This window comes from Glycine max, chromosome 18 (assembly GCF_000004515.6).
Source record: "Glycine max cultivar Williams 82 chromosome 18, Glycine_max_v4.0, whole genome shotgun sequence".
Taxonomy (NCBI): domain Eukaryota; kingdom Viridiplantae; phylum Streptophyta; class Magnoliopsida; order Fabales; family Fabaceae; genus Glycine; species Glycine max.
In genome coordinates this window covers 53745818-53761196 of record NC_038254.2, presented here as the reverse complement: position 1 = coordinate 53761196, position 15379 = coordinate 53745818, and the positions used below count along the sequence as shown (strand labels likewise).

The 15379-nt window shown below is 31.4% G+C and overlaps 3 protein-coding genes across 3 annotated transcripts; 2 read left to right on the top strand and 1 right to left on the bottom strand.

The window, feature by feature from the left end:
* Nucleotides 1-2296: 2296 nt before the first annotated feature.
* Nucleotides 2297-3089, bottom strand: LOC100805925 (uncharacterized). The gene has a single exon (XM_003552428.4). It carries the CDS (start codon nucleotides 3070-3072, stop codon nucleotides 2521-2523), a length of 552 nt encoding a protein of 183 aa, XP_003552476.3. The 5' UTR covers nucleotides 3073-3089; the 3' UTR covers nucleotides 2297-2520.
* A 3929-nt stretch (nucleotides 3090-7018) lies between these two features.
* Nucleotides 7019-7809, top strand: LOC100500673 (uncharacterized). The gene has a single exon (NM_001250810.3). It carries the CDS (start codon nucleotides 7272-7274, stop codon nucleotides 7647-7649), a length of 378 nt encoding a protein of 125 aa, NP_001237739.1. The 5' UTR covers nucleotides 7019-7271; the 3' UTR covers nucleotides 7650-7809.
* Nucleotides 7810-10449: 2640 nt separating this feature from the next.
* Nucleotides 10450-12970, top strand: LOC100805386 (trafficking protein particle complex subunit 2-like protein). Its single transcript, XM_003552427.5, has 5 exons — nucleotides 10450-10655; nucleotides 10751-10847; nucleotides 11043-11121; nucleotides 11234-11315; nucleotides 12672-12970. The coding sequence occupies exons 1-5, from the start codon at nucleotides 10623-10625 to the stop codon at nucleotides 12810-12812; spliced, it is 432 nt and encodes a 143-aa protein (XP_003552475.1). The 5' UTR covers nucleotides 10450-10622; the 3' UTR covers nucleotides 12813-12970.
* Nucleotides 12971-15379: the final 2409 nt, after the last annotated feature.

Here is a 15379-nt window from a genome sequence, read left to right as displayed (position 1 = left end):
CGAGCATTTTGGCATATTATGGGCCTCAAACGGACATTCCTATCAAAAGGTATACCTGTTTGAAGTTATAAAAAAAATCCATAAAAAAACATATTTGCCAAGGGATTCTTCATTCAATTTCGAGCATTTTGACATATTATGGGTCTCAAACGGACATTCCTATCAAAAGTTATACCCGTTTGAAGTTAAAAATAAAAAATTCCGTAAAAAAATATTTCGCCAGTACGAATGGCGGGACCCGCTACGTGGACAGCAACTCGCCAACTCCACTGGCGAGTCCACCAGGTGCCGTCATGTGTCCAACTCGCCAACTCCATTGGCGAGTCCCCTCCAGAAACAACCCCCTAGGAAAAAGTTTCAAAACAACCCCTTTTGAGAATAAATTTCTAAAAGGGACCTAGTTTGATCAATTTGCCGATAGGCGCAGCCTTGTCCTTGACTATCCCTCTCCCCTCAGACGTGAACTAATTCTCATTAATAAAAAGAAAATTTCTAATTTAATTGAGAAAGAATAAATTAAATAAAGAACTTAAAAATAAAGAAAATATGGGGGAAATTTAGAAAGTTAAACATGTCTTTTGGGAATTGAGGGACGTGAACCTCACACCATTTCTTAAGTTGATGGATTTTTTTTATTATTATAATTTTATTGTTGTCAATATTAAATTAATAGTTGACAAAACAAAAAAGGTTTGTGAGAAAATTATCACCATAATACATATATTATTTATTTATTATTTGCATAAAAAATATATTCCAATCAATTTTTTTATCTAGTCCTTGTTGATGTGCTATACATATACCTGTCCTTGTTGGCACATTGAATATTCTAGTCAAATTGGTTATATTTACATAGAGAAGAAGGATGAAATTAATTACACTTAATAGAATTTTAATAATTATTATATCATTTTTTATAATTTGATATAAAATGTGTTTTTTATTTATTTAATCGTTGAATTATATTTATATATTATCAAAATCATTTGTGTAAAATTTTATCAAAATCGAATAATACACAAAAAAATAATTAAATAATCAATATTTTAATATATTTTAAAATATTTATATCACGTCAATCTATACAAATAATGTAGTAAGTAATTTTAAATTAATATAAAATTTTACACACATGATATATGTGAAAGAAATTTTCAATTCAACAAATGAATTTAAAAAAAACATTGTTCAATTAAAAATTATAAAATAAACGTAATAATTGTTAAAAAATATTATTCGGATGAAAGTGTGTTTAAAAAGCATGTTATTAGCATATAAGGACAAAAAAAAATAAATGACTCTTAGCATTTAATTAAAGGTAAAAATGTTTTGAAAGATTAAGTCAAATTGATTTCATCATTGTTGTTTAGTTTACTAACAAATTGTACTCATAGAAGTCGATCTACCACCAAGGTTACTAACCACCCTAGGTGGGGGTGCTATCACCAAGCAAACTACACCTTGACCTACATGGCCAAGGACGAGCACCCCCTGATCTTAATCAGGTACGTATTCCATCTTATAAATACCCATCAGCATTAGGCGATACCCCATTGGCCAAGGGCAAGTACCCCTCAATTATGACAATGCAAGGAACTAATTAAGGATTAAGGAAATGAGATTACTTAAAGGTAATACAATCATCATTTAGATCTCATTAGCATGTAATTACGTATTAGCATCATTACTAACTCTAAAGGTAAGGTCCATGAATCCAATGTCCCTTAAAATGTATATATAAAGGATGAAATTTTCAAAATTACATGCCTTCATTTTCATTTATCATCAGGGAAAATCATTGACTTGAGCGTGCCGGCACCCACCCTCACGTGCATTGGAGAAGGAGCTCACGGAGCAAGAGAAGAGAAGAAAATGATGTCACATTGGAGAGAAGAAAATTACCTTAATATCCTTGTGCAGTGCAGGTACAGGTACACAAAATAAAGAAGTAAAAAAGACAATATCAGAGAATTTGAAACTAAAATGAGAAATTAAAAGTAAAATTATTCAAAAACTAAACCGGTGTCCCTCTTTATATTTTTTTTTAAGGTTCACATACTACTAAATGTGCAACAAAGATAATGTATAAAAAAATGTAAACAATAGACAAAATACGGTATTCACCGGTGGCTGGGATTTTTACTATTCAAAAACTAATGTATTAATGCTTAAATTTTGATGTATAAGTTGGTGTTTAGCTCTTTAAATTTCTTGTGCAGCTTTCCAAAATATTACAGTTGCACGCGTTAATCTTGTACTTCAATGATCCTTCAACCTTTCTTAGTTTGATATGAGCTCAAAATATAGAAGTACAAGAAACAAAGACCAACAATTTATTCAAGTAAAATGCAATTTTGCTACAAATTAGAAGTAATTATCTCTAAAGTAATCACAGAGCTAATCAATTAATTTTCGAAATAATTTTCCTAAAACTAGTAAGTCTAATTTCGTCCAAAACTAAACAATATTAATCCCAACTATAAAAACAATCAAGTCCATGGGTAGAGTTGAAGAACGAGATCAACCACGAACTGAGTCTGATTCAGGTAGTAGATTCTGACTCTGAACACGTTTCCTTAAGAGCAAGTTGAAGATAAGAACCAGAAGTCTAAAAACAAAAGGCCCCGCAGCAGTGATAAGGACATAGCGAAATCTTACAGACTTGTCTGGGGAGACAGCAAAAATGGCTGATCCATAAGTCACAGCCATGGAAACAGTGGCAACACATATCTCGAAATGGAAAGGGAACTTGTTAGTAAGCGAGAGAATGACCAAGATGGAATTAGAGAAAGCCAAAGTGTTGAAGATGAGGAAGACATAGTAGGCTTGTTTGTCTGATGCATATATTGCTCTTCCTGCAATGTGTTCACCATTGGTTTCTTGCCAAACTCCACCAGGAGGATTCACCCCAGCTTGAAATGTCACTGCTGCAACCAAAGTGAAGATTATCAGAAGAATGTTTCTTGTGTCACTTGGTGTGTCCCTTTCTTCTTCATACTGAAAGTATCTTAGCCAATTCTTCCCTCTGCCAAGTTGAATAGGAGACATTTTTATTTTGATCATAACTTGCATAAGTGGGTTAATTAATTGGGTGGCTTGTATATATAGACCATATTTTAGCATGAAAAATCAGGGAGAAAAGTCCTACATTGTTTCTTATTATGATATTATTCCTATTTTAGATTTTCAGTATAAATGCATTCTTTACTTGCTATGCAAATCAGGGAGAAAAGTCATTGGAGAAATTAATGCATTCTTTATTTACTATTCAAATTTTGGAAATAAACAAAATATTGAAATAGATGAAGGGGGCACCGGGCACGTAAATTCCTACTTATTGCCGTGAGACATCATTCGAGATTCCGGGTCAATGTACGAAACCGAAAATCAGTCCTATATTGTTCAGAAGTTTAGAGATACAGAAATAGAATAGTCTATAATACAAAAAAAGGGGTTATAATAACTATTTGGCGCTAGATTAATTTTCGTTAATATATCTTTTACTTGATAAAAATTAAAATATTAGTCTGGACATTATCAATATACATATCATACAAACAATAATACACAATTCCATTAGTAGTAGTATCTAATATTACATACACACACTATAAGAACAACAAATGTTAATCTACCAAAAAAATAACATCAAATGTTATTCGCTATTAGAATGAACACTTTAAACGTCGGTTCCAATATATATTCAACGATGGTTCAAGAATCGTTTTTGAAATTACTGTGATGAAATATTTTTCATGATGGTTATACAACCTTTTTAGTTTGAAAGAATTCTAACAGGATTTTATTAAAAAATTATCTTAAAATGTTTTTTTTTAAATAAAAAATTAAGAATTCTAAAATAGTTTTTAAAAAATCATTTTAAGAGATAGACTTTTTAGTATGATTTTTTTAAAGAACTGTATTAGAATATTTTATTTTAAAAAAATATTAAGGATTCTAAGATAATTTTTTAGAAAATCGTCTTAGAATATTTTTATTTTATAAAAAAATAAAATTATTTAGAAAATTTCTAAATAATTTTTAATTTTTTTCGTAAAATATCTCCTTTTTAAAAATATCTACTATTCACACTGCATAAGCTCATTCACATGCATATTAACAAAATCCAACCCGAAAGCAATACCAGCACTATTGCCTTATTGCAAATTGAACTCTAGCACAATTTTCTTGAAAAGGTGACCTTTTCAGTGTTTCTTGAGGCATCTTGTATTTTGGGTGGCATAATGTAGCAAGTTTGTGTGAAGAAAAGAAAAGATGGCAGTGAGAAGAATCTCGGACGGATGTACCTTTTATAGTTGAAGAAATTTTATTATTGTTATTGGATGATAAATCAAAATATTTAATAGTTAAAATTAAATTTTCCTTAAATGAAGACTATATCAATAAAGAATATTTAACCCTTAAAATGTTTTTTTGTTAGTAAATGATAATTTATTTATTGCTAGTCAATAGTAAATCTAAAAAAAACATTACATTTAAATTAAAAGAATTATTTTTAATAATTAATGTTGAGTCTGCTTTAATTTACTTTATTATATCAGTGATAATATAACATTTAAAATAAAAATATATTATAATGCATTATTATATTGTAAAAATTAAGGTAAAATTGTAAATTTGATCTCCTAGTTCATCTCTAATTTTGGATTTGGTCTAATTTAATTCACGAATTGGATCCTTCTATTTTGTAAAATCGTTGCCTACAAACCACAATTGGGCGTTGACCATTACGAATGAATGTTTACTGTCACGTTCTTATTGGATAATGACTAACACATGTTATGTTCTGACTAGTCAATAAAAACAACAATGCATTTTATCTTTTATGGAGTTGACATCCAATCAGAACATGACATGTGACAGTCATCATCCAATAAGAACGTGACACGCGACCGTCAACATTACTTGTTAACGGTCAACGTCCAATTATGACCTGAGAGACCAATATTACACGATTTTATACAAGAAGACTCAACTCATGAATTAAACTACTGGAAGATCAAATTTAAAACTGAAGATAAACTGAGGACCAAAAATACAATTTTACCAAAAATTAACTACAACATTATTATTTTTAGTATTAGTATTTTTAATCAATTGGTATGTCAAATAATAACCCATAACGTGATGAAAACTAAAAAGAAATAGAAAGAAAAAATCAGAACACGAGGATATATGTACAACATAATATACAAAAACATTTTGAATGGTAAGGAGTACGTAAGGAGCAAGTCGTCAGCAATGACACTATCAGTAGGACATTTCAAAGGAAGATATGAAGCATGGAATTGGAAATATCTAATGGAGGATACTATTACAATGACCATGGAATTGGAACTGCAGGTAGAGGAAGGCTCGGTCAATTCACAAGGCAAATTTGTTTATCTCAACACAATTTGGGCCTTGGAAAGCAAAGTAATCGAGAGTTGCTATTCTCACTCTAGCTTTTTTCAAATAATGTGATTTGTGAAGCCACAAAATTACCCCTTCTCCTTTTTCTTACAAACCCATCCCCCCTCAATTTTTTGCTCTCACGGTTGAACACCCCCCACCCATTCAACAACCAACAATACTTCCAAATTCAACATTGTCACCTTTGTTTGTGTTCGTTCTTCAAGCTTGCCGTGTTGTTTTTTTCTTTTGGCATTTGGATGCAGCAGAGTACTGATTACATTTTTGTTTGTTGTTCAAGCTTGTTGAGTTATTTTGGTCAAATTATTTGTCATATCATCAAGAGGTGAGACCAGACATCCATGTGTAATTTTTTGTTTGTCCTTAATAGTTGACCACGTCCAATTAATTGATGAGAGATTAAAAACACATGGGAGAATATTAACAATACTTTATTTGATACACTCTTTCTAACACATATGAGTGACTAAAATTTATTGAAAATGATCAATTTTTATTAATTTTACATCTCATTTAATGATTTTCTTTTCTGGGTTAAATGTAGCATGCATCCACCCAAATTAATGGTTTATAATAAACTCACTAAATAAATGAACAAGTGTTAGAAAAAAAATGTAAAAAGGTGTCATTAACATTTTTCAAAAGACAAGATAAGTCACTCAACTATCAACGTGATTATTATATTCATTACTTAATGGTGTTACTTGATAAAAATTAAAATTGACATGAAAAGGAAGTTTAGAAACTTTAAATGATCAAAATTTAAATCAGGAACTAAAAGTAAAAATCTAAAAAAAATTAGGAAAAAAATAAAAAAAAAAGATTATACACTTATAATGTGTAAAATAATTTTATATAATCATTTAATTATAAATTAAAACATATGATAAGTTGTTAATCTTTATAATAATAATTTTAAAATTATACAAACGATTTTGTGATTCAATTACATTATAAATTTATTTTATATTATCTTATTAATATATGACTATTAAACAAGGTTCTTATGAGATAATTGTATTGTAAAAAAATATATAGATATTTTGATTCTTAATTTGATATCATTATGCCTTGTTTTCATTTTTATAATATTTTATTGTGCATATTCATTAAAGGTTTTTATATTTAGATATTAATTTTTAAATTTAATTAAAATATATTACCGTTTATTTAATAATAAATTCTCCTATAATTTGAAATTGTTAATTTTAAGAATAATTATTTTAAAAATAACATTTGCAGTAATTTTTAAACAATTGTTAGGATAACTTTTTAATTAAAATTAAACACTTAAACATTTTTTAAAGAAAAATTATCTTAATATTTTTTTATTTCTTTCTAATTTTTCTTTTATATACACCCCTAAGCCAAATCTGAAATATTTGGCCATTGAGGAATAAATTTTAAGTTCAATTCACAGTTGTCCAACAAGTAACATCTCCCACAATTTATATTCCAATCTCTACATCGCATTCTCGCAGTACGATCAGAAAAGACAAATATTTCATTTATATATTTTTTTTTCACCCAAAAAACAAAATCCATGTTTTTTTGTTTAAAACGGTGTAGTATCATAATTCATAATGGCTTGCTTGGGTTAAAATATTTAGAACCCTAAGCCACTCACCGATAGAGAAGCCGCCGCCACCTTCACTAGTCACCGTCGCCGCCGCCGCCGCCTTCACCAGTCACCGTCGCATTCCTCTTTCAGCAAAACCCCTTCTTCTCACTCACACTCTCACACCCATATTCTCAAACACACAAAATAACAAACACAACACAGCACCAACCTCGGTGATAACAATTCAAAGAAACACAGAAATACACAGACACGAACAATGGCTGGTCGATTCCGTGAGCTGATGAAGAAATATGGAAAAGTCGCACTCGGCGTTCACTTGAGCGTCTCCACCGCCTCCATCACGGGTCTCTACGTGGCCATCAGAAACAACGTTGACGTGGAATCCATCCTCGAGAAGTTCCACATGGGCACCGTCTCCGAGGGACAAAACCCTAACCCTAATCACTCAGACGGCGCCGCCGCGCCACCCAAGAACCGGACGGCTCAGATCGCCGCCTCCGCCGGCGGCGCCTTCACGCTGGCGATCCTCTGCAACAAGGCGCTGTTCCCCGTGCGCGTTCCCATAACCGTCGCCCTCACTCCCCCCATCGCGAGGTTCCTCGCGAGGAGGAAGATCATCAAGAGCGGCGTATGAATTGGATTCGGTGACGAGAATCGTGAGATTATATTTATATTTGTATACCTTGTAGCATTTTTGGGTTTTGTGAGACCTGGAAGTGGAATTACAAGAGGGTTTTTAATTTGTGAAGAACTGGTCTTTCTGCTCAATAAAGGTCGTGGTATATTCTTAGCTTCATTTCTTGTTGGTTCGGGGATAATTTACTGAATTAGAATTTTAATTGGTTACATTGTTGGGTTTTTCTGTTTTGCTTCAATTTGAAGGATGAGGCATGCAACTAAATTGTGTCTTGTTCGTTTTGAGGGTCATGGTTTAGGCATCAAATTGGAATGATAACAAAAGTTTCAATTAATGGATTTGCTTTTTGACTTGATAAGTTTTAGTGTTAGGCTTCATAGATTTATTTTCGACTGTAGTTGGATATTTGGTTGACTTACATACTGAGTTCTGATCCCAAAAATGTGGGATAGGCTGTGTTTGTTTTTTTCCCTTGGGTTCTTTTTGGATAAACTTCATAACAAACACTTATTAACGAAACGATAAGAAGATAAAATGAAGAAAATGAGCTTATGCATAAGTTAAAATTAACTTTTAGAGAAACAAAATCAGAGAGTTTTTATAAATTAGCTTATGCATAAGTTAATTTTAACATATGGGAAGAAGTTTTTAGCTTATGCATAAGTTAATTCCTATAAGTACTTATTGAGAAGTTTATCCAACATGGTGTTAATTGATACTTGATAGTTTAGTGGACATGATTAGAGTCAGGGAAATAGGACAGATGATTTGATTACTACTTGGTTGACCCCCAAAGTAATGTAATTTGAGTTTAATTTGTTGCATTCTATCATCATTAATCCCAGCTATCAGGTTGTTTCCTACCCTGCTTTGTTTTGGAATGAGCTGGTCCAAATTCTTCTATGAATGATACAGTAGAATTAAAAATGAGTGGTTCTTGCATTCTTAGTACAATGGGGTTGGAGAGATCGAGGAATATCTAACTAACTCACCTTATGCTCTTTATATTGAAATTATGAAGTCTGAAAGATTGCATAATTATCTGTGCTTGACAAGAACTATACTTGATGTGGCCATAAACTGCCTAACAGATCTATCCAATCGTTGAGTGAATGCAGAGTTTATCAGTATGGCCTTGAGATGATTGAAATTGGAATACATTAAACTGTGACGGTGACAAAGCCTACTTTGTTAAAGCCTTAGATGATCCTTGCTTCTTGGAAACTTTGTCATGGTTATTTGAAGGTCAATATTTGTGTTGCAGTTGCTCCTTGTTCAGAAAACTTAGGTATAGTGGAGCTATTTGAGATGATCAGGGTCACTGGGTTATTGGTTTCATGAAATATTTTGGTGCAGGAAAAGCTACTTAAGCACATCTTTGAACTATTTTGAAAGGACTGAAATATGCCATGCTTTCCACCTTGAAGTTTAATCAGCTTCTCAAATGGCAACTCACCTTGTAAACACTTAAACCACTTCTTCATCTCATGACTACGTACCTATTGTTTAACTGCCCTGGGGAAGAAATTTTTTTAATGTCTACAGAGTAACATGTGAAATTAGGAGTCATTCTTTTGGGGGAAAAATAACTTTGCTACTCAGTACAACCACCAGTTAAAGCATTCGGGACAAGTTTGAGTTGACCTTTTTATTCACGAATAGCTTTATTTGATTGTGTTGCTTGATGAGTTGTCAATGTTGTGGATAATGTAATATTTCCTTACAACCATCTTATGTAGGACACCTGATTACCGTAACAAATCTTGCTGCACTGTATTTTTTTGGTTGACTTCACCACACTTTGACCTTTGTAACAAAAAAGGAAAAATGAAGAATTTCGGGTGCATGTTTCTTTTTTGGTTTGTTTTTTGAAAGAGTAGAAATGATCACATTACCTGTCTAAAAGATTTCTCCAAACTAGTTCCCAACCTACTTGGACAGTTTGCAGTTACATTTCCTTGTCTATTTATCTTAAACAACCAAATAAGTGTGATTTAGATGGCAACATATATTAAATTTGTGGAAGTCTCAAGTTTGAGTTTTATAAAACAAATCTTTGAAGATACGTGAGTTATTTTGCAGTCACTAAAGAGTATTCCTTTTAATTATGATGATTATTAAAAAAAATGATCAAAAACAAAATTCTGCCATATATATCGAGAGAAAAAAAAATCATTCTCAAAAAATAACTCAGATATGATAAGTATTTTTTTTTTTTGAGAGACTGACAAGTTTTTTTTAGTCATATGTAATTATATGATTTCGATGGCAATGAATTATACATACAATTAATCAAAATTGAAACTTCTTTGGAAACAAAAGTAGCCATAAAGTTTTAAAATTTCTTTAATAATAATTTTGAATCTTCAAATTAAGAAAAGGAAAAAAGTTATTAACCACTAACAAAGTGTATACATATTTAACTTGTAAAATTATTTTATTTTAAAATAACACATTTGTCTAATACATATTAATAACAAATAGATAACATATTTAATACATATTTTTTTTATCAATAAATAACATATACACTCAAGTGTAAATATCTTTTACACTTTTGTCTAATAAAAAACATTGGATGATAAATTCATGAATGATAATGAAATGAACACTCATAATAAGTCTCTATAATCCACCCCATTAGTTGAAAATCTGCCTCATATCTGGTCCATAGCTATGCATGTACTACTATTTAAAAAGAAAAAAAAAAGGTAAAAGGTAAAAGGTAAAAAGATAAAAGAAAAAAAAAAGTTAGAGAGGTAAATAATGCTCAGGTAAGAGTACGGAGAGTCACATAATGCGTTCTAAATTTAATTCCAGTAGACCCATGCACACCAGAACACTGCCTACTGCGGCGGGTTGCTTCCTCCTCTTACGAGCCTTTCCTTTCAGTCCATTGATTCGGTGGGTGCGGGTGCAGCGAAACCGAGCTAGACCCTGATCGGCGTCGGCACACCGCCGGAGAACAAGATGATTGTCTGCGTCGCCGTCGTCGGTCACCAGGTGAGTCTCCTCCACCTTCCCCTTCCCGATTTCAACGTCGCTGGCGAAAATCGCCGATCTGAACTCGAACTCTGGCTTCCTCTGAATTCGTGCAGAACAATCCGCTGTACATACAGAGCTTCACGGAGGCCGATGATGCTCTCAAGCTCCACCACATCGTCCATTGCTCGCTCGATGTGGTCGACGAGCGAGGTGCGTTTGCGTTTACTATTCAATCGTGTTCGTTTAGGAACCCTAGGTTTTCATTTTTTTTTGTTTATCTGCATTGTTTTTTTTTTTTAATGCAAATGTTTGTGATTTTCAAATCCTTAGGTTTGCAGAAATCTCAGTTACTGATTTCAATTTTAGGGGTAGCTCTGAATCTGATGTGATGTGTTTACTTGGCAGTGAACAATCCTAAAAAGTCTGGGCCGATGCTTAATGAGACGTTTTTGGGACTGCTTTATCCTATTGAAAACTACAAAGTGTGAGTTCATTTGTTATCTGTTAGAGGAGTTTTGTTTGATTTATCTTCAATGCAACGATGGAAAGTTTGTGGATACGCCCTTTTTTGTTTCATAATGTGATGTGATTTGCAGATATGGATATCTGACTAATACGAAGGTGAAATTTATCTTGGTGACCACGGATCTGGATGTTAAAGATGCGGATGTAAGGAATGTGAGTATGGATAGTAATCGATTGTATTTTTTTTTTCATTTCCTCGCGAATTTTCTGGAATTATGTTTTTTCCTAGACGTGTCCTTTTTCTTCCATATATTGGATATCTTTTAGCAATGGTTCTAATGCTACTTTGATCCCTAGATTGTGGTCAATGGTCATAATGTATTGGATATCTTGTTCTTCCATATAATTTTAACTACAGATTCCAATTATTTTAAGCACGAGCAGTGGATGACAACATGATGTTTAAAATGTGTAGTAGCTATTGCCATTGTAGGTATTATATGTAGAACCTGGTTTTGTTTGGCACTTACTAAAAGAGGATGTTAAGAGAAATCGAATGGGTAGTAAGGATCAGTAGCCTGCAAAGGTGATGGGGGTAAAATGCAAGGAGAGAGTATCTTAGGTATCAGAATTGTAACCACCTGCACCCATGGCAAGTGGGTAGCATTAGGAAGGCAAGGGAGGGAATCAGATAAAATATAAAAGGAGGGCTGGGAGAGAGTAGAGGAAATGAACAATAGGATGAGGTATCACCATTCTATCTTTTTCTTTTGTTTTTCTCTTTCACTATTTATACAGATCTTCCTCTGCAAAGCTACCTCTTTTAAGTAGCGGTAAACAGAAAGATTTATAGCAAATATTCTCTGTAGTAATGATCCCGCTAACTTATTATGTGATTGAATTTAAATCCAGTTATCAGAACAATACTGGCATATATCATGGCTTCCCTTTAGGTGAGAGACTGGCATGTTTTGTTATAGGGTCATTTTCATGGCTTCCCTTTGATGCTCTCTACATCTTCTGGGAATTTCATTTTTAGGAATGCAAAGGGATTGATATGCTCTTTTGTTGACAGTTTTTGCCTTGCTTTGTTTTACATTGTTCTCTAAGGTATACTTTTGTTTTATTAATATTTTTGTTTTATAAAATTAAAATCTTGAACTATTTGTTTTTTATTGATGACACAAATGTTTTACTTAAGAATGTGACATTTTTGTGATTCCCTGTAATCATTTTCTCCATTGATGAAATAGTTGCTTTTGTTTCTGACTTTAGTGGTATACATTTAAGAGCTCCTATATGATTTCCTTCAATATGTTGCTTAAGATTTTACAATCTTCAATAATGTTTTGAATTTTGATACCACTCTGTTTCATGTTTTCTTGTTAACTACATTCTGATGGGTAAGATTTATTGGAGATATTAATACATGGATTTATCTACTATAGTACTATTCTTTTCATTTTGTCATGTTACTTCAGAGATATGACCTCCGATGAAGTATTATTGTATTATAACTAGTTGTTATTTTCTCCTTGCTGACTTCTGGTGGATTGTACTTCTGTCCAGTTTTTCAGGAGGTTCCATGCCGCATATGTAGATGCAGTTTCAAACCCATTCCATGTACCAGGCAAAAAGATAACCTCCAGAACTTTTGCAGAAAGAGTGAGCACAATTGTCAAGTCATTTGGCTTGAGTTCTGCTGGGTGAACATCTATAACTGGTGCTAGTATGATGCTTGGTTGATATTTGGCACAAAACTTCTTTTATTATTCTAAGCTCTTGCGTTGTAGTTTTAGCTGTGGTAAATGCTTAGGAACATTTTGATCAGAGTTCTATGTTCAATATATCATATTCAAATTGAACCATCACATTTGCTTTAACATGAATTTGAATTTTGAAAACATTTCTCCCTACAAAATTGTATAGCCTGGGCTGGCTGGTTGCTTGACTTCACGAAATCACTTGTTTGATGCTAGTATGTCTCTTGGTGTCTCCAATTTTAGGGCGAAAAGGATTTTACGTGATAAGCAATGTAGTACATAAACTACAAAACGTGCAAGATGGCCTTGAAACTTATTAGCACGAACCAAATGATTTCACTTTGTATGTAGCAAAGAGAGTCCAAGCTATTAACGGTTTACACCATATTCTCAATGAGGACTCTACCAAGGTGCTGAAATTTTGATGAAGTATATACACATGTCTACCGATTTCCTGAAGGCATAGTTCTCCGAATATTTAAAGGTGTAATTTTCAATCCTTCTCTGAATATTAATATTTTTCTCTAGCATTTAAGAGAAAAATGATTTCATTCTTATAGGAGACAAAAAAAAAATCAATCATTATTTAATACTAGAGATAACATTAAAGTTTTGTCTAAAACCAACTCCTTAATGAGATATTCGTTTTCAATATATGGTATCGGCATCATCTCTAAATAATAAAATCATCTATATTTTCATTTATATCAAAGAAAAAAATAATATTAACTCTAAAATCTGTAAATATTATATATATATATATATATATATATATATATATATTTTTTCTAATAATGAATTGCCACCTTGGGCCAATAAAATTTGTTTTGAGTAAATCTTCCAAAGTTGTACATTTATTTGGGTTTTGTATTTTTATTATCAGCCAATGAATTGACTGCTATATAGATAAGGCTTTGGTCCATAGACAATATCATTGTGATTCCTGACATTCTTTTTTTTTTAATATTATATATTAAAAAAGACGAGACACCATAACTTTTTAAAGCTCACTCGTTTAAATATTACTTAATTTTGTCTAAGTACGCTTAATTGTAAATGAGATCAAACGCCCTTGTACATGGTGATTGCAATTTAGAAGAATTGAGCTGTTGAGGTTATTCTCCTATGAAAGATGCACTATTTATTGAGGGATCCGTTGATAAACATTTTCTTTTAAAATTTCTTATGTGTAGACTCACTATTTTTCCCCGTGAAGGGGCAGAGTGCCATCATTAAAATTGTATTACACTTTTCATTTCAAAATATACTAAAAAGTATTTTAAAAATTCACATTCAAGTACACTATACTTTCTCGTAACGTAAGGGAGCAGAGATGTGCTTCATTCAATAATTTTGTACTTCCAAAAATAATTGAAAAAAAAACATAAAAAAGCTCACATGCAATGCAAGTAAATTCAATGATTTTGTACTTTTCAATCATCAAACAAAAAAAAAACATCAAAAAAAGTCTTTGCAGCTAAAAATGTGAACTTAACATAGGATTCACATTTTTTAGTGATGTTGTTCATACAATAACATTTTATATTTGTATTTCTCTTCATTACACAATTTATTAATTTCATACTTTTTTTTACTTTATAAAAATTCATCTTTTCATTTCTTACACTTGACTTTCGTCATCTTTCTCACAATTCCTCTTCTCTTCTCTCTTATGAGCTTCTCTCAATACAAGTTATGTTTCATTTCCTCTTTTCACACTTCACTTTATCCTTTTTCTAAACTTTTTACTTTACCATTTTTTACTTCTTTATGTATTAACTACATAATAGATATCAATAATAAATTGTTAGATAGTTGAGTTTCTTAAGCATGTTATTAAGAATTTAATTCTTGGTCATATGAATAGAAAATATTTTATTGAAAAAGATAAAACTTATTTTAATAATTTTTATACCTTAAAAAAATTAGTCTCTAACTATAGGTGGTTAAAGATATTTTTGGTTCACACACAAATTTTTTACAATAATAGATCTATGTTTGGAAGATTGTATGTTTTGATTTGGGCATGCAAAAGTGTAACAACTAGTAACCGTCTTGTTTTTTTTACTGAGACAAATGGATGTTGTTTTACAATGAGAAATGTTATTGGCACAGTAAGTCATACAATAATTTTATTCGCACAGAAAGAAAGAGAAGAGAAAAATTTGAAATATAATAGATAATATGTATGATAGAAAAATAATCATGAAAATAATGTTGTATAAATTATTCTATGCCATCTTTTTCCGTATTTGTTTAAAGAAGGTTTACTATCTTTTTTATTCCGAAGTTGTTTTAGAATTTTTATTTACAATGAAACTTTTTTTATGGATCAATCTCTCCTTGCGTATAATTCCTTGACATAACTTTGTAAATAATGAAATTTTTCCTCCAATGTTATTTTAAAAAATGTTTGTAAGATATCTTCTAACACAATTTTTTAGACATACTATTATTTATTTATATTTATTAGAAATAATAAATTTTTGTAAGTTTTACTTTTATTTAATAAAT

Coding starts and splice junctions, on each gene's coding strand:
- LOC100805925 (XM_003552428.4), bottom strand. CDS start 3,072: ATGCAAGTTATGATCAAAATAAAAATGTCTCCTATTCAACTTGGCAGA.
- LOC100500673 (NM_001250810.3), top strand. CDS start 7,272: ATGGCTGGTCGATTCCGTGAGCTGATGAAGAAATATGGAAAAGTCGCA.
- LOC100805386 (XM_003552427.5), top strand. CDS start 10,623: ATGATTGTCTGCGTCGCCGTCGTCGGTCACCAG. Junction 10,848..11,042: donor CGATGTGGTCGACGAGCGAG/GTGCGTTTGCGT, acceptor TTTACTTGGCAG/TGAACAATCCTAAAAAGTCT. Junction 11,122..11,233: donor CCTATTGAAAACTACAAAGT/GTGAGTTCATTT, acceptor TGTGATTTGCAG/ATATGGATATCTGACTAATA.